General features: G+C 33.8%; 3 protein-coding genes across 4 annotated transcripts; 2 read left to right on the forward strand and 1 right to left on the reverse strand.

Moving 5' to 3' along the window:
* The first annotated feature begins 1051 nt into the window (after window positions 1–1051).
* On the forward strand, window positions 1052–15040 carry LOC125054137 (neurogenic locus notch homolog protein 1). The gene is made up of 11 exons (XM_047655861.1): window positions 1052–1137; window positions 1683–1746; window positions 3476–3688; window positions 4651–4742; window positions 5531–5612; window positions 6471–6562; window positions 12121–12285; window positions 12799–13021; window positions 13147–13280; window positions 14250–14397; window positions 14750–15040. Exons 2-11 carry the CDS (start codon window positions 1683–1685, stop codon window positions 14938–14940), a joined length of 1404 nt encoding a protein of 467 aa, XP_047511817.1. The 5' UTR covers window positions 1052–1137; the 3' UTR covers window positions 14941–15040.
* A 2916-nt stretch (window positions 15041–17956) lies between these two features.
* Window positions 17957–20358, forward strand: LOC125053753 (exocyst complex component 8). Its single transcript, XM_047655288.1, has one exon. It carries the CDS (start codon window positions 18068–18070, stop codon window positions 20117–20119), a length of 2052 nt encoding a protein of 683 aa, XP_047511244.1. The 5' UTR covers window positions 17957–18067; the 3' UTR covers window positions 20120–20358.
* Window positions 20350–27401, reverse strand: LOC125053754 (vacuolar protein sorting-associated protein 33A). 2 transcript variants are annotated; one of them, XM_047655290.1, is made up of 11 exons: window positions 27113–27401; window positions 26698–26897; window positions 26381–26557; window positions 26071–26191; window positions 25426–25579; window positions 24571–24734; window positions 24097–24267; window positions 23659–23784; window positions 23028–23213; window positions 22203–22326; window positions 20350–20722 (listed from the first exon to the last, which is right to left on the reverse strand). In XM_047655290.1, exons 1-11 carry the CDS (start codon window positions 27227–27229, stop codon window positions 20442–20444), a joined length of 1821 nt encoding a protein of 606 aa, XP_047511246.1. In that variant the 5' UTR covers window positions 27230–27401; the 3' UTR covers window positions 20350–20441. The 2 variants fall into 2 exon arrangements, with proteins under 2 accessions (XP_047511246.1, XP_047511245.1); XM_047655289.1 differs by having other exon boundaries at window positions 26381–26560; window positions 27113–27400.
* Window positions 27402–27943: the final 542 nt, after the last annotated feature.

A 27943-nucleotide genomic window follows, 5' to 3' on the forward strand; every position in this document is an offset into this window, starting at 1 on the left:
TGCAGCATATCATTGATATGCAGAACATACAGGGTCGGGGATAGGACACAGCCTTGTGGCAAAATCTAGCGACTGGATCAATCTCAAAAGGCCTTTCTTCTACACTTTCTAGAAGGCTGTCTTCCTTATTATCTCCTTAATAAATTTAATTTCATATGAATGCAACAAGACTTTTAGCTTGTAGGCCTACAGGCAAGTAGTAAAGTAAAAAAAGGCCTAGACGATACCAAAATAGCAATAAGAACAGGTGGACAACAAGGCTGATAAAAAGCTTACGTAATCAGATCGTGGGATGTATGAATCAGTTACTACCTGAGAACTATATTCTAAGCTCCTTAATTATATGTAAATTTTGATATTTAGATCATTATCCCGCGATCGATTTAGAACGTCTTCCATTTAAATGGCTTTCCCATTTTGGTAGAGATGAATGTTTGGAATTTTCGATTTTTTTTAGTAAAAAAAAACCATTTTTGGTCGTCCCGCAAGCTCGTTATTATATTAAAATGAAATATCACCACAAACCTATGCTAGACCTACTATTGCATCTATTATTATTATAGCCTCAATTATTCACTAATTAAATAAAATATATTGCAAAGTATGCAAATAATGTAATGTAATTTAGTAGTTGTGTTTTTTTTTTTATATATTATCTACCTATATTTACATAATAACCTACGAATTAATAATATTTTTTTAAAGGCCAACAAATATACGTCTGGAACATAGAGAAATACGCCAATTTTTTTTCAACGATTAATAAAAAAATACAATTGAGTACGGTAAAACCTACTAAATATAGCATTTTTAGAAAATTACATCATAATTTAGTTTGATGCTCATTTGCTTCTTCTACCACCATATTTAAATTTTAAAGAACAAACTATCTAGCAACTAATCGTAAACTTCTATTAGAATAAATTTAAAATCAACAGTCGTAAGATCCGTGTCGAAAATTATTCATGGATATAGATCAAAATTCAAATGATTGCAATAAATTAAATATTATGTCAAATTTTGGCGGGAAGTGGTGATGCGATTTTTTTTGCGTGGGCGCTTTTAAGTATAAGGATAGGAGACATATTATGTTGAATCGCGTTGTGTTCTCCTTCATTGCAACACGGACAAACCGATGTAAGTGATCAGTGAGGTTTTATACGACAAAAAATTATTTAAATTTTGGTATCAGATAAGTGAAGTGACTTTTTACAATTATTTTCATGAAGTTTGAAAGTAATTAAATTTAGACAGTAGTTATTACGGTAGTACTTTTTAATTGCTACATAATATTTCTTTAATTTAAATAAAAGGCCAGATATTAAAATTGTATGAGTTCATTATATAGTTAAAATAATGGTTTGCCAATTTTATAAAATAAGTATTATTTCATAACTCGATGCAATCACTTGACCGATCATCTTACCGTTACCCTTGACCTAAAGATGAAATTTTACGAACCTATAAAATAAAATACACACTAGAGTAACAATATATCACAAGTTGATTAGGTTTGGAATTAATTAGTATATTTACACTAACTATTTATTTATTGTGATATTTAATATGCAAACATTATATCAATATAAATATAATGGATGACCCACGCAGTCTAATATTTTTAATTGTATGTGGATTTAGGAAAATTTAATGATATTTTTCCTCGTCTGTGTTTTTTTCAGATGATAAGAAAAGGTTTATTTATAGCACCTTTGGTGCTTTTAGCCTTCACCTGGGGAGTTGAAGGTAAGTAGATTTAATTATGTTTTTGACATACACGGGAGTCAGAATTCCGCTCTGAATCTTACGTTAGGATAAGAAACGAGACTTAGCGCTTAAGTCAAACCCTGGTATGTGAAAACTGTATTGCATTCTGACATACGAAGGTTCGGGTTACTGTCGTTTCTGAATCTCACCTTAAGGTAAGATCCTCGTCACAGTATCCATAAAGAGCGAAATAATTAAATAATATGATATAAACTTTAAGATAAAAGCGCCATAAAAGTATATTGTTAATATTTGCTTTTTCTGATGGCATTCGTACAATAATGTAAACGCCTAGAATTTGCAATTAATTATACATTCACGTAGGCCGATTCCGCGTGGTTATGCGATAAGTCAGTTTAACAAAAACATGTTTTTCATACAATTTCATAGCAATGCAGATGACGAAATTAATCTAATAAGTGTATGGTAGTTACAGAATAAGAATAATAATTTTTTATACGTTGTCTCTTCACTGAGACATCATTTGAACATTACGATCTAGCCTAACTTGGGACAAATGAGTAATTTAAGTATTACCTACCTAATTAACCAAAAAAATAAAATAATTTTAATTAAAAAATAGCATGTAGGTACAATACCTATCCGATATAAAAAAATATGATTTAGTCATTCCGTCTACACACTATGACACTGCGAATTATGATTTTGTAGAAACATTAGCTATTCTATTAGCATTTAAATTCTAAAAATATTATCATAAAATAAACAAAATAATTAAAACATGTTATTAATCCATTAATTAAACTTGAGCTTTTAACTTCAGAAGGACAGAAGGTCCTATGTGGGCGAGTCATATATGGTCTGCAAGGTCCAAGCCTGTTTTGTTAACCGATGATGTATTCTGATTATGTAAATACGAACTATAAGATTTTTTATATGATTCATTGTTTTCAAGGCGTTGAAAACAATGAATGTTTCTTTTTCTCTCTTATTAGGAAGAGAGAAAAAGAAATATTCTTAATTATTTTTTCTTCTAGTAAAATTCTTTCATATTAAAATCATCACTGCAACCAAAGAAATTACTGATTTATAAAAACGTTAAGGAATTAGGAAGGTTTTGTAAGATAAGGCAGATTTTCGAGTCCTATTACTCTCTATTATATTTTCTACATTAGAGGGATTGACTAATTCTATCCTATCCTCTTATGTAGAAAATGAATAATAAAATGCGGAAACTAGAAAACAGCAGTCTACATCAGTATAATACGTAAGTTTCTAAAAACTTTAAATAATCTATTAAGATCCGCGTTATATACCTTCCACGGGCCACATTGTCCGTGTTCATGGGCGGCGGAACATTAGATGAACCTCCTGCCCGTTTGCCTCCTATTACATTAAAAAAAAAAAAATTAAAGTATTAAAATTTTTCTTATTATATAATGCAAAAAAAATCATTTTTCCCCATACTGTGATGACCTGTAACACAGGTACCTTTAGCAGGCATAATTTAATATTCCCTAATAAATTTTCCCTAAATAGAAAAAAGACAATTATTTATTTATACTAATATATAACTGTCACTTGTTTATGTATGAAGTTTTTGTGAGAAAATGAATAAAGATTATTATTATTTAAAAAAACACCTAGCAATATCGCGAAAGATACTAATATGCATCACAACACGACAGACAAATTTAAATCCACCCTAAGTAGCGTCAGCTAAACTATGTTTCTAATTGTTTTATAGCCCAACGGTACTCCAACTACTACCCTCGGGGCTATACTGGCCGCAATCTATATGAACATGGCAGGTCCATATCAGACGACTTAGTACGTTGCGGACCAAACACATGCGGTGTGGGCGCACATTGCACGCACGGAAGTGTGCGGCCCGTGTGCGCTTGCCTCCCAGGCTACTCAGGAGACCCATTGTCACAGTGTGTCAAGATTGAGTGCGTTGGTAAGTTTATTTATGTAATCACAAAACATACATCCTTACTGTAAAGATAATGTCGAAAAAATTAAATACAAAATTAAAGAGCAGTGTTGGCCTAGTAGTTTTAGCGTGCGACTCTCATCCCTGAGGTCGTAGGTTCGATCCCCGGCTGTGCAATGGACTTTCTTTCTATGTGCGCATTTAACATTCGCTCGAACGGTGAAGGAAAATATCGTGAGGAAACCGACATGTCTTAGACCCAAAAAATCGACGGCGTGTGTCAGCGTGATCACCTACTTGCCTATTAGATTAAAAAATGATCATGAAGCAGGTTCAGAAATCTGAGGCCCAGACCTAAAGAGGTGGTAGCGCCACTGATTTATTTGTTTAACAAAATTAAACACATAAGATACACAATATCCCTATTGTTAACTCACTCTGCGAATATACAAAGATGTCGATAGCTGTCGACAGCAGTCAGTAGGCGCAACGTCTTTATTTGGGGATCTGTGCAACAGGCTAGTTCTGGCCCTTGGTCGGTAAGTAACTAATGAACTGATTAAACATATATCGAAAACGCATACAGGAATTCATAACATTTTACATAACTCGACAATTCGAGTACCTTACAGTAGTCGTGGTTTTGTGAATGAATGTAATGGAAAATCCTCGGCCAGTTGGATACTAACTGGCCACTACTTAGCTAACTAAGCTAGTGACTGATGTCGAGATATTGCATATATACTCTGCGATTTAGGGCCGATTTACATTATCTTAGTGTTTAGGAGAGTGCTTTAGTACAACTTGAAAGGCAAGTTCTTTAGCGTAGCGTTTACTAAAGCAAGTAGCGTTTACATGTTTCAACTAAAGTACTATCCTAAAGCACTCTCCTAAACACTAAGATAATGTAAATCGGCCTTTAAATAGATGCAATGTCGCTAGTTTTAATAAAATTAAACAACGCTGAAACTTGCTTTGATTTACAGACAATAGTGAATGTCGCGGTCACCAATCGTGTGTCAACCAACACTGTATTAATCCTTGCGATGGAGCGTGTGGTACTCATGCTAACTGTGAGGTAAGCTTTATACTTACTCCTTAAATACCTCATGTATTGAATGTATATTTAATGTGTATTCTTGTTCTAGAATAAGAATTTAATACTTTGTTTAATATTCATTAAAACTAAATCTGTTCAATTATACTGTTTTAAATAAAAGCTGTCAAAAAACTAGCTCTCTTTCCATCATAGAGTCACCACAGTTTGACAGAAAGAGACGAGAGAATTTAGCGATATAAGACCGAGTATGATTTTGATGCTTATTATAATAATATTAATTATCATTTATTCGAATTAGATAACACAGATCCATTTTAGTTAGTACAACTTAAAGACTAATTTTATTACCAACATCAACTGAAACAAAAAAGAATGAGACAAATGAAATAAAAAAATAAATAAACAGCTTACGAGTACACTTGTCTCCTAGGGCCAACAAACAACAACAACAATTTGTTGCTGCCTTGCGATTCTGTAACTCACATTTTTAACTCTCACAGCGGATAAGGAGGGAGCTTGTAGTTTATTGTTTATCAGAATGCCAAATCGTAAAATGATTGCTTTACGACTGATTTGAGCGCGACCGCGAGTTACAGAATCGCAAGGCTGCACTGCAAAAGCGTGGCATTAACAACGGCATTCTAAAGGCGTTATTATATTGAACGTGCAAGACACTTAGACGTCCCAAAACACGACAAATCCCTAAATAAATCGATCAAATTTGTTTATATGTATGATACTTTAGTTGTTGTTAACGTAAATGAAAAATAATGAATCCAATTTTTTAAGGTGTTTTCTTTTCGAAGGTTCGTCAACACGTGCCAGTATGCTCCTGTCCTGCTGCTTACACTGGAAACCCCTTCACAGCCTGCAGAATCGCTGATCCCGGTATTAATCTGTTATATAATAATCACATAGTGTAGGAGCGCGTGATTCTTAACCGTGGTTTTATGTTCGAATGTTTTATATAGAGGAGGAAAATATCGTGAAAAATGTCTTAAAAAAATCTACTTGTGCCTAGCACTTAAGGTTGATGAAATATTTCAATTAAGATCAGACAAAGGCCGGCAACGCACTTGCGAGCCTTCTGGAAATGTGAGAGTCTATGTATCACTTAACATCAGGTGAGCCTCCTGCCCATTTGCTCAGTTATATAAATAGTGTGTGCACAAAGTACACATGTCAGAATTGAAACTTCTTTGGCAAACTAATTTTTAACTCTTGTTCATATTTATACAAATCTAAAACTATAGATTTCCGAGACTTAGAGGGAGAGAAAAAGGAAGTTATGTTAGAAATTTAATTGTCATTTAAATATTAAAAGTGTCGAAAATTAATTCAATTAATAAATTTAATTTTTTTAAATTTATTTCTTTGATAATGAAAACACGTGGCATTTTAATTCACAATTCCTTACAATTTCAATAAATTATTTTGCATAAAATATAAAATACTAATATTTCGTAAATTCTCTCTACGAAATTATAATTTTATAAGGTAATTCACCGTTCTCACTCTCTCTCTTTTCTTCGACAAAAACACTGCACAACTTCGTGACGCTTTTTAAAAAAATTACCCTCATGCGTCTAAAGAAGTTTCACTTCAAAAATAAAACAGCGTAATATAGCTTTTGTAATTACAATGACCTGGACATGACCTTTATGACTCCCTGAATCCGCCCTTACCTTGTGCATCTGAGGTCAAAGGTAGCTCTACTGATTTTTTTATCGTAATTAACATTTTCAGAGGAGGCCTGCCACCCATCTCCGTGCGGTTCCAACACCAAATGCCACGTGGCCAATAACCAGGCCATATGTACCTGCCTTCCTGGATACCTCGTATGTAACTTCTTAAATTAAATTTAAAATTTAATATTTAGTTGACATAATATAGCCTCAAGGAGAGTGTTGGCCTAAAGGCTTCAGCGTGCGACTCTCATACCTGAGGTCGTAGGTTCGATCCCCGGCTGTGCACCAATGGACTTTCTTACTATGTGCGCTTTTAACATTTGCTCGAACGGTGAAGGAAAACATCGTGAGGAAACCGACATGACATTAGACCCAAAAAGTCGACGGCGTGTGTTAGGCACTGGAGGCTGATCACCTACTTGCCTATTACACTTAAAAATGATCATGAAACAGATTTAGAAATCTGAGGCCAAGACCTAAAGACGTTGTTGCGCCACTGACTTATTTTATTTTTATGAACGCCTCAACGCGTTCGAACTTGTTTAAAATGCAATTTAACAGCCCCACTCAGAGTCCATTTATCTCTAGTTGTAGATTCGTAATTATGTTATACTTAACATTAAACTTATTGTATTTATTTCCTACACAGATATGTATTATATATTTGTGTAGGAAATAAATACTATATTATATACTTATGTTATATAATAATCATTAAAAATTGATAAATGGAAAATTAAAACAAATTTAATAAGTTTGGTTTTGTGGCAGTGTACCTTGCTGGCAGAATTTCCTCGTTGTAATGCGTATAAAATACTTATTCGTTGAGCGAGGAAAGCATCTGCTCAGCGTCATCGGTACTATATACCAGGCGCGAACATATAACTTATTATTATTTATTATTATTATTTATTAGCCTTATATCAGAATACAAAATATATACATTATAACTGTTATTTCCTTAATCTATGATAACGATTCTGTGTGCCTACGGGCAAAGGCCTCCCCCATTGTCCTCCATTCTTTCTTATTGTAAACCAATCTTGTCCAGGTCTTAGATTTTCCTGCCATTTCCACGATTTCATCGGCCCACCTCTTAAATTGCCTACCTTTGTTTCTTTTATGGCCTCTTGGTTGCCATAGTGTAACGATTTTGCTCCATTTTTCCGCTCCTCTTATGGTATGTCCAGCCCATTTCCATTTTAGTAATTTTGTTTTATACACAACGTCAGCAAACCCTGTTTTATCTCTTAATTTTTTGTTACTAATTTTATCAATTCTTCTTTTCTTTATTATGCTTCTTTCCATGGCTCTCTGGGTTACACTTAATCTTTCGCATTGTGCTTTGGTAAGTGCCCATGTTTGACAGCCGTATGTAAGAATTGGTAGGATGCATATGTTGAAAAGTTTTCTCTTGATGTGCATGCTTGTTTGACTATTTTTCATAACTTCTTTTAGGGACCAATATCTCTTCCATGCATTTCCAATTCTTCTGTCTATTTCCTTTGTAGTTGAGTCATGGTTGGATATCAGTTGACCTAAATAAAGATATTCTGATACATAATCTATTGTGTTGTCATCTATTTTTATTACTCTGTCATTCCTGCCATTGGTCATTGCTTTAGTTTTTTGGACGTTCATTAAGAGTCCAACTTCTTTGCTAGCTGTATTCAGTTCTATGAGCATATTTTGTAATTCTTCTGCCGTATTTGCAAATACCACTATGTCGTCCGCGAATCTCAGATGGGTCAGTTTCTCGCCATTTATATTTAAGCCATATTCTGTCCAATCTAACTTTCGGAATATTTCCTCTAGAACAGCTGTAAACAGTTTGGGCGATAGTGGGTCGCCCTGTCTTACTCCTCTGAGGATATTTATGTCGCAGCCTTCCTTTTCCATTTTGATCTTTGCTGTGGTACCTGTGTAGATGTTCTTAATTATCCTTATGTATTTGTGCTCCACACCCTGCTTTCGCAAAGCTTCCCAAATTTTTGAGTGATCCAGTGAATCAAATGCCTTGCAGTAGTCTACAAAGCAACAGTAAAATTGGATGTTATATTCTTTGCACTTTTCAGCTATCTGTCTAGCAACGTGCATGTGATCCACTGTCGAGTAGTCGTTTCTGAAGCCTGCCTGCTCCCTGGGTTGATTTTCGTCCAAAGTTTTACTGATACGGCTTAAAATAATTTTTGAAAATACTTTATATAAGTTGGACATTAGGCTTATGGGCCTATAATTGCCAATGTCATCTCTGTTACCTTTTTTATGCAGTAGTTTAATAGACGATACAGTCCAGTGTTTTGGAATACTTTCCGTTTCCAGGATAGTATTGAAGAGTTTAGTCAGGAATGGTGTAATTATATGCTTTGTTTCAAGTAGCACTTCATTTGAAATATTATCAGGACCTTGTGCTTTGTCTCTCTTCAGTGCGCTGATTGCTTTTTCGACTTCGCGTATCATAATGGATGGTACTTTATCTGAGTCAAGTAGTTCAATGTGTTCAATTGTTGATCTTTTTGAGTACAGTTCTCTGTAATAATCTGTGGCAATACTTATAATATCTGGTCTTTTAGTTTTGTCTTTACCAGATAAATCTTTGAATTTGGGTATCCATTGCACCTTTTCTTGTAGTAGTTTTATGGCTTTTTTAGTTCCTCCAGTTTTTTCAATTAGGTTTTCCAAAGTTCGTAGTCTATATAATTTCCTGTCCTTTCGCATACTCATTCTTAGATCTTTGCTTAGTTGAGCAATGACTTTTCTAACTTCTACTGTTTTAGGGGAAGTTTGTATAATTTTTTCCCTTTTTTCCATTATTCGTTTTGTCTTTTCTGACAGTATATCTTTTCCTTTTCCATGTACTTCTTTTTTCGTACTAAATTTACCAAGAATATCTGAGAATTTGCTGTAGATTTTCAGTGTATTCAGCTCTGATAGATCTCCTTCTATGTTCTTCAATTCTACTTCCAGTTGTTTGGCTGTTAGTTGTGGTCCTTTATTTTTCGTTGTTTCTTTTTGGTGGTTAGTGAATTTTCTAGTACATTTTATTGTTGTAGATTTAAGCTGGGTTCGCACCATTCGATGGTTAGTGTTAAAATTTAAATTTGAAATGACTTGACAATCTTCGAATGATCTGGCACGATTGGTAAGTATATAGTCAATCTCATTTTTATAGCGCCCGTCAGGGGATGACCATGTCCATCTTCTGTTTTGTTTTTTCTTGTATAGTGAATTTAAAATGACTAAGTGTTGTTCGAAAGCTAAATCTATTAGTTTCTGTCCATTTCTTGATCTTTTTCCTTGGTAGTGAGGTCCCATTATGATTTCTTCGCCGTCTTTCCTAGTCCCTATTTGAGCATTAAAATCTCCCATCAGGATTAAATTTGTTGAACCTAATTCGGTTAAAGTGTTGTTTAGTTTTTTATAGAAGGATTCAATGGTGCTGTCAGAAGATTGCTCTGTAGGCGAGTATACTTGTACTATGGTCCATTCCTTTTTAAATAAAGGTAGCATGATTTTTAGGACTGCTATACGCTCTGAAACCCCTTGAAACTCAAGGATATTGTTTTCTAATTCTTTATGTATCATGAAACCGACGCCATATTGTCCTGGTGTCTCTCCCTTAGAACATAGGACAAAATCGCCATAGTCTTCTATTTTATCGCCCATGCGTCTAACTTCACTGATTCCTATTATACTCCACTTTATTCTCTCCAGTGCCATTGTCAATTCTAGCAGACTATCTTCTGTTCTCAGTGTGCGTACATTAAAGGTTGCTATATAAATCTGGTTCTTTTGTTGGTATTCTTTTGGGGGGGTGTGGTCTAATTCCCCACGGGGACCAGCCGGGTTGGGGAATGCTTCTTTTGTTTGATTTTGTTTATTTGATTGATTTTGTTTATTTGTTTGATTTTGTTTATTTGTTTGATTTTGTTTATTTGTTTGGTTTTGTTTATTTGTTTGATTTTGTTTATTTGTTTGATTTTGTCTATTTGTTTGATTTTGTTTATTTGTTATGTAAATATTGTTGTTATTTTTGTTTTGATTTTCTATTGTTGGGTTGGGTCTCCTGTTGTTGTCGGCGTCTGTTGAGCGTTTTTTGATGCTGAAGGTGAAGGTAGTGACAGTGATCTGCCACGTGCTACGTAATCTAGCATGCAAGTTTTATTAATCTTCTTTGGGCCCGCAGTACGTGTGTAAGTTGGAGATTTGCTTGGGGAGTTAGTGGAGTCTCTTTTTCTCTTATCTCTTTTGTCCTCTTTCGGTTCTTTCACGACTATTTTATCCTTGAAAAAGTAACAAATTTTTCCCATTGCTCGTTCCTCCTTTAGTTGAGGCAGAAGTTGTTTCCTCTTTTCCAAGGTTTCCTTGCTAAGGTCCTCCTTAATATAGATATCAGAATCTAATTTCTTTTTGTTCCTAAGTACTTCGTTTCTTCTCCAGTTTGTTGTAAACATTACAAGGATAGGACGCGGTTTGTTGCCTTTTTTTTCTCCTAGTCGATAAGCTTTATTTATTTCATTCGAGTTAAGATGAAGGTTCATGTTTTCTTCAAGTACTTTTTTTATGACTTCGATTGGAGACTCCATGCGCTGTTCCTCTTTTATACCAAAGAAGATTATGTTGTTTCCCTTCCTGTATTCTTCCATGGACTTAATTTTGTCATGTAAGATTTTTACTTCAGTCTTCAGGCTTTTGTTTTCTTCCACCAGAGCAGTCAATTTCTCGTTAACATTCTCTGACACGTTTCTAGTGACAGCTTCGGTTATTGCCTTTGTTTGCGCAGCCATCTCCTCCTTCAATCTGTGCCAAAAAATATCCATCTCCTTTTCCATTATTTAGTTGGAATACTTGTTAAGGGTTGGCAACACTAGATTCCGGTTTCGGTGTCAGCCAGTAAACATCTGTTATCGTTAACTCGTCCGAAAATAATTACAATTCGCTTCGAGCTCGGGAGCGGCGACGGCGATTTAATTCCTTACAGAATTATTTTTCCTTTTATATTATATCTGTTAGAAATAAATTAGATATCTTCGTAAAAAATTATAAAACAAAAATTAAAAATATTTGATCTTTCAATATCCCGAGTGTAGGTTTGAACTCAGGCCGATAGAAATGTTCGATTCAGGACACACAGCTTATCTGCGACGCCGAGGCACTGTATGACGAGGAGGACGAATTACTCGAACAGTTTCTTTCTTGAGTGACGTTTACAAACAGTGACTAATGCAATATTAGGTCGTCACGTTCACACGTTTATCATCACAAATACAAAGTCATAGTTTTTCTTCTTCTTGTAGTAATATCAACAATAACTGACTGATCTTTGTTATAAGTCACTTGCACTTGGTTTTTACACGCACTTTTGATTGTTTTAGTCAAAACGATAAGTCACCGAAATCGAAGCCACGATAACACAAATTAAAACGTGATATTTTTATATTTTTTACACTAATAATGAGGCAGATACGTTTGCCTGTGGTATATCTTCTCCTGGTTCAGTTCAATATTTGCTTTTTATTGTGTATTCTCACTTATTTCTATTTTTAATTGGTTATTTTGTGAGGACTCGATATTCAACTTGCGCCTACCCGCAACAAATTTCTATATATAACTTATTATTTACTAGTAAATATGTTTTAACCGACTTATAAAAAGCAGAGGAAGTCATTAATGCGACCTTTTTACTAATAAAAAATTATCACATACAGGGTAGCCCCTTAACAGGCTGCCGACACGAGTGCGACTCGGACAGCGACTGTAACGCGCAACAATCGTGTCGCGACTTCAAATGTGTCAGCCCATGCAGCGATTGTGGAGTCAACGCCGACTGTGAGACTGTTTCCGCCCATCGCGCTATCTGCAAGTGTCCAAGAGTGAGTTTATATGTTTCTTTTTAATGTATCAAAGACAAGGTAAACAACGAACAAGTACGAAGTTTCAGCAAGCCAAAGACAAATTTGAATAACGATAAAAAAAATTACGTTAACATTTAGGATTTTTATATCTTAACGTTTAATTTACTAGTATAATATATAAAACTTGTTTCCGTTTGCACGGCTGGGAATTTATAAATAAATATAGTTATCCTAAATTACTTAGGAATAATGTAGCATCTCATAAATTATTTTTAATTGAAATCGTTATAAACATACCTTTCCCCTTTATAATATAAAAATAAATTAATACTTATGTTAAAAAACAATTCCTTGTAATATGGTAATTACTAATTACATGTCATTTTATTTAATTATGCAGTTCTTGCACTTTCCCTTTAGTAATTCTTATTCCGTACTATGCCTGGAGGCTTTGTCTAATCATTTAAACTACCTGATTTTATATATTGTATGATGTGCTACGTAGTGTTTTTAAATAAATAATTCATCCAGGGCTACCATGGTGACCCGTATAGAATCTGCTCAGCGGAATGTACATCAGACAGCGAATGTCCCAGTTACAAACCCGCCTGTGTTTACAACGCATGCGTCAACCCGTGCACGAACGCTTGCGGTGTGAACGCAGATTGTAACTTACGCGGTTTGACGCCCGTATGTTCATGCCCTAAGACTATGACTGGAGATCCTTTCACATTCTGCAGGCCCTTCGAAGCACGTAAGTATATAACTATATTTTTCTGTAATTGTTTGGTAATGCATAATACATTATGAGATGTAATAAAAAGTCTAGTAAGATTAGATTAATAATCATTCAAATAGTAAAATCTACGGTAATTCTAGGCGATCTTTGCGAGCCCAACCCTTGCGGTGCAAACGCCAAATGTACACCAGGCCACGACCGTACGGGCGCTGAACGGCCCGTCTGTACTTGCCCTACTGGATACCGTGGAAACGCGCTTGTCTCTTGTGAAAAGGTAAATATTTCAAAAAACACACTACCAATACCTACTTGACAGTATGAAAATTGTGTTATTAAGAGTTATCTGTATAAAACATAGCTATAAAAAGCTTTAAGCAGTAAAATAACCTATAGATGATAATTAATTTATCAAAAAAGCCGTTAATAAAAATATTGGTTTTTATACGTTATTCACGTGACACAAAACGGCCGCAGATTAGACGAATCAATTGTAAATAACATCTGAATGACAATTAACGCAATAAAAACGTATAAATATTTAATTTGAATTTTGAAGCAATGCTTAACAGAATTAAAAATGTATAATTGTATAAGTTACAGTCACTAATGAAAAATCGGAAAGGGTTTTAAAATAATTTCAAATAGCTCTATGACAATTGCACTTGAATGCTAAATATAAATGTAATAAGAATGATCACGGCTTGCTTTACTCTATCAAATTATTTCTATATGACATAGGTATATATTTTGAGGCTCTTTTATATATACCGTTATTATATAAGCCAGAGCCTAAAAATATTACCTACAAGTTTCCATTAAAATTTGTTGTACAGTGAATTTCGTTTACTACATTTACCACCTTGGTTGTAGCGACCATTTAGCTAAGGCGACGTTAAATCTAAATCCCTCGAATTGACTTACGTAGAAAATTCATATATAGCGACTTTGTAGCGCCGAGTATAGCGATTGCTTTTATTGAATCATTTGAAAAAATTCTATTCCCATTGCGACCAGAGTCGGCCGTCAAAGACACATATCTTTTGCATTGACTTACATAGAGTCAGCAAATTAAAAGACTTTTGCCTTTTGTTTATAGATATTGGCTTATTAAGAAGCGCTTATGTCTCGGATTTTAATGTATGGTTCAGTTACAAAGTTAAATTCTGAGCAGGAACTGTGTACTCACTTCTATTACGTCATTTAGGTTTGCAGTGGCCGGTCGATGTAATTATTTTGTTTTCAGGGTGAATGCGAGTTAGACTCGCAATGTGCCGACCACTTGGCGTGTGTGGGCTACGAGTGTGTCGACCCGTGCCTTGGCAATACGCAGTGCGGCTCTGGTGCCGTTTGTATGGCCAGACGTCACATTGCTGTCTGCACTTGCCCGGGAGGTGAGATGGTTATAATGAACCAAAAACTAAAACTAAAACCGTCAACAAATAATTGCGGTGCGTCGCCGCACCACACCGTTACCGCATCGTGTGGTCGCGCTCTAACGTTATTTAATCTCCAATAATCTGTAGTTCAAAGGGGGAACGCTGCCAGTATCTTTGGAACCTTGCCTAAAGGGACTCCTTTTAATGATATATTTTAGTTTATGTTAAGTTTCGTTATTTATTTCAATGTATATTATTTTATTATTATTAGTTTATCTGTAATTTAAGTGACACAAAAATTATATCCAGAGTAGGTACTAATCCAATACGATCATGAACTATTATATTTATATTTCTTCATCAACAGATCATCACGGCGATGCCCTAGTGAACTGTTACCAAAGTCACTCCGAAGCTGTGTCAACCCGTTACTACAGATACAAGCGTAATGGAAACTTCACTGAAGAGTTGCCTCAAGTGCCAACGCTAGCTGCTGACTTAACTGAAGCGAAACTCGAAGCATCCCCAGAAAAACTGGAAACCGAGAAACAAAACTAATCTTGCCCATAACTGCCTTTTTATTCAATAATCCTTTTGATGGTGTATTATAGATCGACTTCTCTTTAATGCAGGATCAAATAAATGAATTTTATCAGAACTTGTTTTTATTATTTATTCATTGTGAATGTGTTTTTTTCTTCGTTAATTGAGAATGTTAGATTCAATAGTTATAACAATGCACGTCTAAACCTTGACTGACCTCTTCCTCGGCGATGACTTGCATATTAATATTATTACGTAAGGCACCTGCTAGGCACTCTATGGGTAATAAGAAAAGAACTTAGGTACAAAATATTACAAAAAAAAACTACGGGTTGCACTCCGGGGGCAGAAGTGAAAACTTGAATATTAACGTTGTGCATTTTTGATATTTTGGAATGGTTAAGGAATAATTTTGCACGAATTGCTTTAATTATCAGTATAAAAGTACTATCATTTATGTGGTAGAATACAATATTTATTTATTGCGCTATCGTACACAAACATGACAATTTATATTACATTAAATACGCCGCGCCAGCTCCAGCCGTCTTATGAATTTTCGATCAGGTCACCTGACGCGACCCATACCGAAAAAAGTGTACAACGCCGCTAAAGAAGTTTTCACTTCAAAAAGTTATATTTTCAAAACTACAAAAAAGGTTAAAAAAAATATTGGTTGTTTGTAAAGTAGGTTTACGATCGAGATGTTTATGTGATAACGTCATATTGGTGATATAAGTTTTTGGGAAGTAAGGAATTAATGAAGATAAAAAATTTTTCAAATTTTAAATTACATCTATCGCTTTATTCACACTTTTGATGATAAATTTCGGGTGTAAAATGACAAGTTTACTTATTCGACTATGATATACATTTTTCTTCATACATTCACGGAATGACTGGCAGCGCTCGAGATGAGACGGGAGATCGGTCCGTCTCTCTCTCGTTATACCTGCGATCGCGCTCGTGAGGTTTTGGTGTGACACAAGTTTCTGAACATGTCACCCGACTGAAACGATTTTAAAGACGTTATCACGTCAAAAAGTTATCAAATACGAATCAAAAGCGAACGATGAAAATTATGTCGGTAAATTCAGAAACGAAAGTTTACCAGAATTACGAAAATGTACTACATTTAGACATTCCTACTAAGTCAAGTTTCTGAAGCTCACGCTTACTGCTTACGTTTATTTATTTAACGAACAAAATGAGTCTATGCCAGATCCAGTGGCGTAACAATAGGGTAGTGCTGGCAAGATGCCACGGGGCCCCGACCCAAGAGGGCCCCTGCCCAAGTGATATTATGTTCTATGGATGAATGTGAACTGTGAAGTCTGCAATACGCTTGTGGGAACTACAGTCCATTCCTTCTCGCCTAAGAGAGGAGGCCTATGGCCATTAGTGGGACATAAATGTCCCACTAAAGGCTTATGGTTCATAACATTTGACATAAATGTCATATTATACCACATGTACGTTATTTATCGTACGATCGGAAACCGTGTATCCTAATGAATATTCTTTGTCTACATATGGCTGTATAATAGTGTATAACTGTAATAATGTCAGTGTATACCTAACTGTTCTTATCTCAGCATTGTACAATACCTGTGCCTACTTACTTACCTTTTCTCTCACTACGCTACAATTTACAGTAGGTAAGTAAGCGTGTCGAATTGTGATGTTATGAAAATGTTAATGCGACAAAGTAGAAATATAATTACTAATTTAGGTAGGTAACTATTGTAGTCAGTAAATATACCACTTCGCAAAGGCAACAAAAAATGAACTAGGAAGGTATTCTCTTCCACCCTTTCTACTTTAGTTAGTACTTTAGTTGAAACATGTAAACGCTACTGGCTTTAGTAAACGCTACGCTAAAGAACTTGCCTTTCAAGTTGTACTAAAGCACTCTCCTAAACACTAAGATAATGTAAATCAGCCTTCCGATAATCAAGGAAAGGCAAGTTCTTTAGTGCTTTAGTGCGTTGCGAGTGAACGTTTACATTTCTTCCAGTAGAGTAAGAGTATCATTACAGCGCCACAATGAACGCGCGACGACGTCGGCAAATACGCTCTATTCTACGCAAAATACTAACTGTAGTTATGGAACAAATAGAAGACGAGATTTTATTCGAAATAAATAAACTAAATATAAATAATAAACAAAATAGCTTCTTTTAAGGCACCGAATGCCTAGCCGGTTTGTTTTTGTATAAATTGTTTTTAACGTTCCACAAACATTCGTGAACAACATATTCAGACACAAATTTGATAGTTGTATCTTCCGACCATTTAGCCCTCTTTAAAAATCAAAAAACACGCACGCGTTTCACGGCACTTATGCACTCTCCTAAAGATTTGACTAAATTACGTGTTTACACACAACGAGGGAAGATCTCGGGGGGTGCGCGGGTGCGGGAGGGGTATCACTTGAAACAAAAATAAAAAGCGATTCTATTTTGATTCAACTTGAAAGTCAAGTAGAACCGTACTAAAGCAAGTAGCGTTTACATGTTTCAACTAAAGTACTATCCTAAAGCACTCTCCTAAACACTAAGATAATGTAAATCGGCCTTAACAGCCAACAGCTAAAAACATGATGCAAAGCAAGCAAAAAGCAATGTCGTTAAATGTCTTTTATAATTATAATTGTATTTTGAAATGACACTTCTTTTTATTGAGTAACATGTAAATGAAATTATTTAAAGAAATGAGGTTCAATTTCATGAGTATCTATTATACCTGTTGGTTGTCTATTATATTTTAAGAATTTCGGATCGGATCGAGTAGTATTCTTCGGAAAGACGAGAGAGAGTAATCTGAAATATTTTGGATGGTTAGTGGTTCAATATGTTAGTGTGAATTTATATTTGTTTGTCGGATTACTAATAATTTGTTTTTATTCGGATTTAAGTCGGATTACTAATATTACTCAGTCAATATTACTTATATCAAATATAAATTTATTTAGTCTGTGGCCACTTTTGATGTATAAATTTATCTAGCTAGTCTGTGGATTTATTATTCATATTATTTTATATATAGTATCTACGTCCTGTCGTTCGATATCAACGAATGATGAGAGAAATAGTCCTTTTTAGATAAAACTGATCGAAAAATCTAATATTTATGTGAAACCATGGCAGACATTAATATGGAGAATTTTGCAGTGCCCGATTTTGTGCCTGAACGTTATGTGAAAGAATTAGCTAGATCATGTGTAGGAGGGGAGGAGCTGCAACAGCAAAAGGTGAAAATTGAAGGTTTAGCTGAAGAAACAGCCAATGCACTTAAGAGAAATGTATACGAAAACTACATGCAGTTTATTGAAACTGCCACCGAGATATCCCACCTAGAAGCCGAAATGTATAAACTGTCACATTTATTAAGTGACCAAAGAACTGTTCTCACAAATCTCTCACAAGCGTCAATTTTAGGAAACGATAACACTCTATCTCCAGAATCGATAGATAATCATGATTTAGAGGCCGAGAGAGCAGAGGAGGAACGTAAAAATAAACTTAATCTAATTACAGAAAAAGTTGAAGGCTGTATGAATTTATTAGATATATCTGATAGAATCTTGCTTCATGAAGGTGATTTATTGGAAATTGACGCGGAGGAAAACACTGCCTTGCAAAGAATGCATGTCTACTTGTTTAACGATTGCCTAATGTTGACGTGTTGGATTTCCAACCGTCGTGGACCTATGAGGTACAAATTCCTCACAAGTTATCCCATTAGTACCATAGCGGTAGTCAATGTTCGAGATTTAGGCACTGTAAAACAAGCTTTTAAAGTCCTTGCCTTTCCTGATACTAGAGTATTTCAGTGTAATAGTTTAGCAATTAAAAAAGACTGGCTGGATAAGTTTGAATCAGCAAAAAAGATGCACATAGAAAAAGAAACATCAAATCAAAAGAAGAAAGAAAGCCAAGAGAAGGTAAAAGCAGAGATGTTGGAGTCCCCTAGTCTCTCAGTTGAGGAATTGCCATCACCTCAAATAGCGACATTACCAGATTGGCTGGCTGATGTAATAGAGGAGTTAGATGTTCTTATTGTTGAAAGACATTTTCAAAAAACCTATGATCTTATGACATCAGCACAGAAGACATTAACCACTGAAGACTTTATAAAGCATCCCCAAAGAACTGACATTTTAAAGAAAATTGATCAAAAACAAAAAGCTCTGACAGAAATTCTCTTAAAGGAATTAGATGTTACTCAAAATTGGAGTCCAAGAGGAGGGCTAAGGTCTTCTCGATATCCTATACAGATACTAAATAAGTTTAATATGACCAGTCAAGCCTGTGAATTATTCTTAGATATCTGTAGTCAGACAGTTAAAGCTCATGTAAAAGGAGTCCAACTTGAAGGCTCTATACTTAGTTATGTAAAGCAAGTGGGTGATGTTTTCTTTTGCTCTCTTAGTGATGCCTTAACAGAGTTTACAATGTTATTTCCTAAAAATAAAATTAGCAGTTTTGTTGTTTGGAGTAGTTTGCAGCTTCGGATTTTAATGAGTCAAATAGTCAAACAAATTTTTACACCACAATGTGCTTTGGAGACTTTATTAAACTGTGTTCAGAGTTTAAGAGATCAGTGTACCCTATTTTGTGAATTTGGCCTTGATTTTAGATTCCAATTAAATAGCTATTTACGAACTCCAATTAAAAGAGCTTTACAAGAGTATAAGGACAAAATTGTGGATTCAATGAAAACTAAGGTGGCAGAAGACAAGTGGACACCAGTGAATATGCATACTAAAGCAGGTACCAACAGATTTTTAATTCAAATGACAGACATGGGAATAAATTTAACTAAATATGTGATAAATGAGACTTGGATTGATCTGTCCAGCAGCACAATATGGTTCACGCAGTCAGTAATGACTGTTCAGAATATTGGCATTAAAATTGTAACAGAGGAGATGATGGATGTAGTTGATATATGTATATTTGCTATTTTTAATGCAAGACTGGAGTTATCAGCGGGAAGTGACTCAAGTTACTCACAGAAAAATTATACATTTTTATTAGAAGTATTAATACCGCTAATGCTTAGACTGTATAAGGAAGAAGTTGGATATGATAATGAAACATTGCTTGGTTTGGCTAAGGAATATGGTGTCAGTGTTGCACCACCAAAAAAATCTAACATCACAAAGTACACAAGTAATGAATATTTATGAGATTAGAATGAACATATTGTTATCAATGTAAAAATTATATGCTGAAGCTTTAATAATGTAATATATAGTTGTTAAGCGTGCAGAATTTTGTAAGGTTATTTAAACTGATCAAATTAAAATTTATATTCTATGAAAGTTGAATTATGTGAAATTTTAATAAACCACCATGGTTTATATGGTTTCCTTTAATTGACCCCAAAGATAATTTAATGTTTGAGTAAATAAATCCATTTTGATAATGAAATGTTTTAATTACATGGGGATACATTTAAATAGTAATTAGAGTAGATAAGTAGTTACATTTTAATATAAATATTTGGTCTTATTCTGATTCCATTAAGGATTCAATAAAAGTATTTCCATTAATTAGTTTCGTAGTTAAAATAACAAATTCGACATTGGAATCTTCTTGTTGACTTATTGACCTCAGAGCCGAGATCTCGTGGAAGGTGCAACCTCCGATAAAAAATACAAGGACAACTTTAGGGTTGTCAACTGATGAATTTTCGCTGGAAATGGAGTTTCGTCGTACCATACGAGGCTGTAGAGTTTGTAGTTGGTCTAAGGTCGGTCCAGGGAGGGCTCCGATCACGTCGACTATACCTATAAAATATGATTATTGTATTAATTTCGAATATAATTAATTCAAATATGAAAGGTTAAGTATGCAGAATTAATGCTCTATCCATTTCTATAAATAAATATAATAAATGCTACATAAAAACTCATTTTCGCATAAGGTTTTTAAAAGAAAACTGAATTGTAAGTTAATATTCGTTTGGCAGCAGAGGCTTACTAAATATGAGCAGTGTTATTGATGATTACAGGAAAAATTAAAAAAATTAGCAGCATTTATCACATACAATTACAAATCGGTAATTGAATAGCTGAAAAACAATATGAAATTATCTATAGCATGCTATAATTTGTATGGTTATCTTTATATAACAAGCAAACATGATTCATATTTTATTTAGGTACATTGATTGCACTGTTCGTACTTGATTAATTTATTTTGGTGGTGTTAAATATTTTTTACTAATCCAAATGTATTTCTTTGCTGTAGTTTTGACCAATCTGTTTTTAAACATCCGCAATTAAAACAATACTCAAATTAATTCTGATATAATATGTTCTAAAAATTGAAAGATGAAAAATCGAGTGGCGTCTATAATTGGAGTATACTTAAACTTTTGAACTTTTTTTTTTAAATTTATCCCAACTCTATGTATTTGATATTTAGCACATATATTTTATTTAATATAGCTATAATTTGATATAAGCACATATCATATTTTAGTCTTTTGAGGGTTGGAGCGCTAAGTTTCGAAGCAAGCATTATTCAAGTATCGCATCTGTGGCAAAGGGCAAGATCAGAGTCGAAATTAATTTTTCAAAATTTAATAGGATTTGACCTTACCCAAGTGTAACTCGGCGGGTGTAATTTGAAATAATAGTTATTTGGTTGGCTCACTCTAACTAAAAATTATTAAAAAACAGACGCAAAATAAGTATACCAAAAGCTTTATTGGGGGTTAAAACAACAGTCACCCTATAAAAGTTTACGTCTTCAGCGCGTAGTTCCAATCAATTTTGAGTATAGTCATTTTCTATTACGCATGTCATATTAAATTATGCAAAAGTAATAAAAATTATAAACCGGAGAAGCAAATAGTATGTTGTTTATTTGCAGTATAGATTGTTTTAATAAAATTAAACAAATCCGGAAGCAAGTAGTAAAATAAACCGAAATAGTTATTAAGATATTAAAAAAAACAAGCCGAAAAACATTCAACTATGTTATATATTTATGTTTATATATTTATATATGACACTAGTGGACCCCACAGACGTTGTCCTGCATGATATTTCAAGCGATTAGAATATTAAACAAAGTATGAAAGTACCGACTGCAGCGCCATCTGCCGGGCTGATTTGTGAATCTAAACCATTCCCAGATCGGATTTGATTTCCCCTTGAACACACACAAAAAATTTCATCAAAATCGGTCCAGTCGTTTGAGAGAAGTTCAGTGACATACACACTCACAGAAGAATTATATATATGATATATATTTTCTTACCGGCCCATCCTTTATTTTTGGCAATATGTTCACTCAATCTTACAGTTAATGGTACATATTTGCTTGATAGGAAACTTTTGTCTTTTGGGTCCAACTCCGATTCCTCAATTGTTAGGTGTAGGGCCTTTAAACATTTTAAAAACAGTTTAATTAGTTTAGTGAGGATATGAAAAATATAGGCAGTGTATAAATTATGACAGACACAAGAAATTCTTACATATGATAACAGAACAACCAGCATTAGGTTAAACAGTTTTTAATCCTTTTTTAAGGCTTTTGTGGGTATGGTAAAAACATCGTAATTTTACATCGAAAACCGTCATATTACAATCGAAAGTTGACGTATGTCGGGCTGTGTTAGGGCGAAGCCCCACTGCTGCGTTGAGTCGTCGCGCGCAACGCAGGGGGGAGGGTGATCACAATTTCTTAATGCTATCAGAGGAGATATCCAGAATCTTCTATGGTTTCTAACTTTAATTCAGCGGTGGCATAATAAAATCATCAAAAGAACACGTTTGTGTATGTCCATTGTGAAGGCTGAGACGCAGATGCGATTGCATGTATTCCCCTTTTGAGTCATGCGTCAGTCGTGCGTCAACGCAACGCAGATGAGGCATACAATACGTCGATTCAGCAGCGGGGCCTCGCCTTTGGTCTAACAATCTACTCGTACATGTGTAAAGAAAAATTATCAATCAAATAGATGTAAAGTTGCCTACCCCATTACTATACAAAAATTATATTACTATATTTAAATCATTTTGTAGCGATAATATTAAATACCTGTTAAAATAAATTAGGTTGTTTTCAACAACAAAAAAATACCTTTCTCAAAATCGAATACTGCCTGGATCCAGTCTGAGGTTTTAATAGCCCGCACTTATCAAGGTTGCACAATGTCAGCCATGTTTTTAGTCCATAAACTTGGACCAATTCTCTTTTGTAATACTCCAGTACTTTGAGTTTTAAGCCCGACCCGGTTACACATTGAAGACAGATAAGTCGTAAAACCTGTAAAAAGATACTTCTGTAGAATAAATGACAAAACATAACGCGGGAAGGTATTTTGACAATTGATACATTCCAGCCATAGACAATAAAAAAATGTGGTAAAAATATTAAGTATATTTGAAGGTTAAATTTCAATATCTAAGCGGTTTTACTTATACCTAACATCGAAATGCGCTTAAAAAAATATAATTGCACCAAGTAATCACTTTATCTATTCAACAATTATGGTGAATTTTACATTATTTTTATAAATTAGAACGTAAATGTGAGTGAAAGTGAAATTTCGACTCTTATTAATTTGTGTTAAGGTTTATTATACCATTTTAGAATTTGCAGTGTTTATCAACGTCACTGCTTATTCTATAAATAATTTAATTAGATTTCCGTGTCGTGTCTCTTAAATAATAATATATGTACTGTTTTTTATGTCTTACTTAAATTTTACCTTAGTCAAAGGCACCTTCTGAGCGATGAGATCTTCAATAAACGGACAAATGCGTTCATTATCCACGCACGTCAAGAAGTCCTCTTCACACTGTATCTTGTCATGGAAATCAAATGAATCTGTTGTCTGAAAGAAATTACGGATATATTAAAAAAAATAGCACATTGAGACGGTGCGTTTTATAAATTTTCGACCAAAGGCGGATAGCGTTAGTTAGTTAAACGGCACCGTTTAGTTAAAAGGCTAGGCTGTTAATTGAACGGTTAATTAAGCTAGTTAGCGACATATACATTACGTTAATTTGCATATAAAATATATTCAATATGTTTCTTTTTGTACCTGAATGGGGCCTTTTTCCCACCCCATTAAAATATATGAATTAACTGTTCTCAGTAATTTTTTAATTGATTTATTACACGTGTGGCTTAATTTACTCACCTCTTTGATATATTCAGCAATGGCCGTATGTGTTGCCAGCGACTGTTTATTTGCCAACATTTGTGGAAGTCGCGACACAAATTGCTTGATCTCCTGTACCGATTTGTCATTATGTCGCTCGTCCAGTTGGGTCTTTATAATTCTGGCTTTTCTTGATAAAACTGTTCCTACCTGTAATTGGAATTTAGTTCATAACAAAGTTTGTACTCTGAACGCAATAGCGCTGAATAAACATAGAAAATGTAAAATTTCGTAAGTAAATAACTATTTATATCACATACACTACCCATTGATAGCTAAATAAGTAGCTACTATATGCAAATAGGCGGTTACCGGTTAACTTGCTTAGAACTATTTCTTGTAAAACATAATTATATAATTTTTTTCCTTTTTTCCATCTATTTTAAACATTCATTAGGAATAATATAGGAAATTTTGCAAGTGCGAAATTAAGTAATTAAATATTAATTGTACCGTTGTAAAACTGCAGTCCCTCAACTCGGTGAATAATTCCTCTCCACTGTTAAGTATTATTCGTTTCCGCTCTCGGGCCGTCACTTCCGGATTTGTATCGTCAGCACTAACAAATTTGTGTCCGGGAAATGTGGCTGTCGTGCTTTTTATACCATAGAGTTCATCTGCAAGAAGTTTATCTGTTTAGTCTTTCGAAACAGTAATACTACAGTGTATTAGTAAAAAACCAGATTAGCTCATTATGGTATTAAATTGTTATTTATTACCAAATTATTGTATTTTAAGTAAATTAGAGATATATACGCAGACGCTCTTTCTTTCAATGGAGCTCTTTCAACAAATTACACATCATTAATTTACAACCAACATGGACGCAAGGTATCCAACTATAGGGTTCCACGAGCAAAAGTGACGTTTAAACTATATAAAGATATCCAAAAAAGCTACTCCAAAACAGTAAATACTCCCATTAACCCACATTGTCGTCATCCTAACACAGAAAGTGTTGGCAAAAAAATTGAAAACCTATCAAAGCCCACCAACAGGAATCTTCACAGCGTGAATGTCGAGGCTGCGCAGTTTTTTGATACTACGGGGCTAGTAGACGCAGAAACTATCAAGGTTTTGAGCTTGAAAGTGGAAAACTTAAGTGCCTTAATTTTTTAAATTACCAATTGTAATTGTGTTATTGCTCAAATAGTTATGTTATTGCACATAAGACTCTTTAAAAAACATTACGAGTGTAATGGGGAGCCGTACCACAACTAATGGCCCTCTTAAATAAAACTATAAAAAATTGGAAGAAGTGCAAGGGTACGAAACTTATTTTATAATATATATTATATTGGTTATTACCTATAAGCCCTTCATATGTCAATTGTGTAGTCATGACACTTGTGAAGTCTATACCTCTGTCGAGCAGCAGTAACTGATCTATACATGATGTGGTCGCACCCTTTGGTCCTAATCCTTGTTCCTCTTTATTAAGTCGACAAAGGAGGTCCCAAACCTATTACAAAATACAGATTTTGTTAAGATCAAATGAAAATTATACACATAATCAATGGAATATTTTATATTGAGTACTATAGTATAGTAGTGGAAAACAACAACTTTTAGAACTTCCTTTTACAGATATAAATGCAAATGGTAAATGTGTTTTTTATTGTGGTACATTAAAGGTGGATTATATAAATATAAGTAATTAACATCAACATAGTTTTTCCAATAATACAATCTATCACTCTTTGATACCCGGCTCTGCACAATTCTTTTTGTTTTCTCTATGAATTGCTCATATTTCAAAAGAAAACATTTAAAAAAAACTGGCATATCTTAGAGGCATCAATGAATGATGTCAAGCAAAGAAGGCTACAAAAATTGATTAATAAAACAGATACGAAAATTAATTTTTTTGACTTCATGACACAAACATGGCACTCAGCAGTTTATGTGAATATAATTTACAAGTTTTTTTCTCATAATACTTAAAAATAATACCTGTTTTGCAGCTTGTCCTTTTCCGTACACATGAGGCACTATACCATATACTTGTTGAATAGTTCTTAGTGCTTGAGCTGCATTGTACAGACAAGTTGGATCACCCTCTAAATAATTTTCTCTGAAATCCAAACAAAATTCTATTTAATACTGTATGTTTACAGTGTTCAAATTGTTTTACACACTAGGGAATAATAATAAAAACTTTATTAATGACAGAAGGGTTTGTGACAGAAATCATAAATCGCTAGTCCCACTAGGGAGGCCCTGTGTTGTGGGTAACTAAAATAGCAACAGATATTTCTTTTACCTGAAATCATTTTGCAGTTCCAGTGACATTAAATCACTATCAAATGGAAATATATCACAAATAAATTCTTGTATAGTGAGATTAGCATACACTCCCCTATTTTTTAAATGCTTTTCACATAGTTCACTTCTACGAGGCACAAAGAATAGGTGGAATTCAACAGGTGTGTTTTGTTTACTTCTGAAAAAAATTGTAAATGCATTATAAAGGAAGATAATTTATAAAATATTTTTTTTACTCTTTACTAAATATGCACATCCTATAATTCTTGCTTTAAGGATTAAGAATAACATATAATACAGATAAATCAAACATACCTTAGTGATAGAATATAATCAGCAACAAGATCCATCAGAAATATTTTTGGTCTTGCAATAAATATTATATGCTTCACCGAAATTGTAGGTAAGCTGCCGGGTCGAAGGGGAAACATGTCAGCTACTTCATGTTCTTTCAGCAAAGAGTATTGGGCTACCAGACCTATTGGGCCAGCTAACCATTCATCCCATATTGTTACCTAACACAAGAAATATTTATTTGTTGTATGTTAAAATATAAAAACGTTCAATATAAAACTACTAATTATACATTGTTTTGGCTTTAATATAGAAATATTATTTTTATTTCTATAAATGTATGTAGAATAATATATATTTTAGCAAAATTAAATGAGTAAAATAACGTGCGGTAAATTAAACCTTTTAAACGTTTGCATTTAAGGGGCGTACTTACTTTGGGTCCTTCGCATAGCTGTAAGAGATTTAATAACTCTTTTCTCATAGTTTCCTGAATAATCGCTACATTTAATCGTCCACCAGATAAATGTGTACACATTGTAGATTCTTTCATAACTTCTTGTAAAACTTCTTTAGGAGACGCTTTTCATTATGAAATTATAACTAAAACGAACACGTAGTGTACTCTTTGGTTTTATAATATAATTAGATTTTAATCTAAATATATTTTTTCTGTTTTTCACTTTTGTAACTAACAATTCTGCTTACTAAATTACATTTCATGTTATTGTCGATTTGACTAATAGAGGACAAGATCTCAAAAGTCAGACGTCATATTTAACAATTGTCAAAATCAGTAAATTGTCAAATGCTAGGAAATTATTAATGTCCTCTGTCAATTAGAATGAGAATTCATTCTTGATTATTGACTTATAAAATTGCACGTTTAGGAACGGCGCGGAAGTAAAAGCGGGAAATTTAAGTTTTTATTGTTTTAATTGAATGTAGTAACTTTTAGAATCGCTTTTAAATGCCGCAAAATATATTATAACTTTAAATACTTAAATTTATATCTTAAAATTCCGATGCAGTATTTCAGGAATAACGGTTGGTAAGGAAATTGTTGATTGCTATTAATCAAAATATTTACCTTTTCTATTAATTCGTTATTTCCTGAATATAAACAATAGTTAATACTAGAAAAGCTTGTTGGACCTAATATAGTTAAGTTTTCAGTTTGTCGAGATGAATTATACTTGATTGTTCTTACGAAGTACACTTCAATGATCTTCAATCCATTTTTTTTAGAATTTAATAATTTTGCTTA

This window comes from Pieris napi, chromosome 11, assembly GCF_905475465.1.
Source record: "Pieris napi chromosome 11, ilPieNapi1.2, whole genome shotgun sequence".
NCBI classification, from domain to species: domain Eukaryota; kingdom Metazoa; phylum Arthropoda; class Insecta; order Lepidoptera; family Pieridae; genus Pieris; species Pieris napi.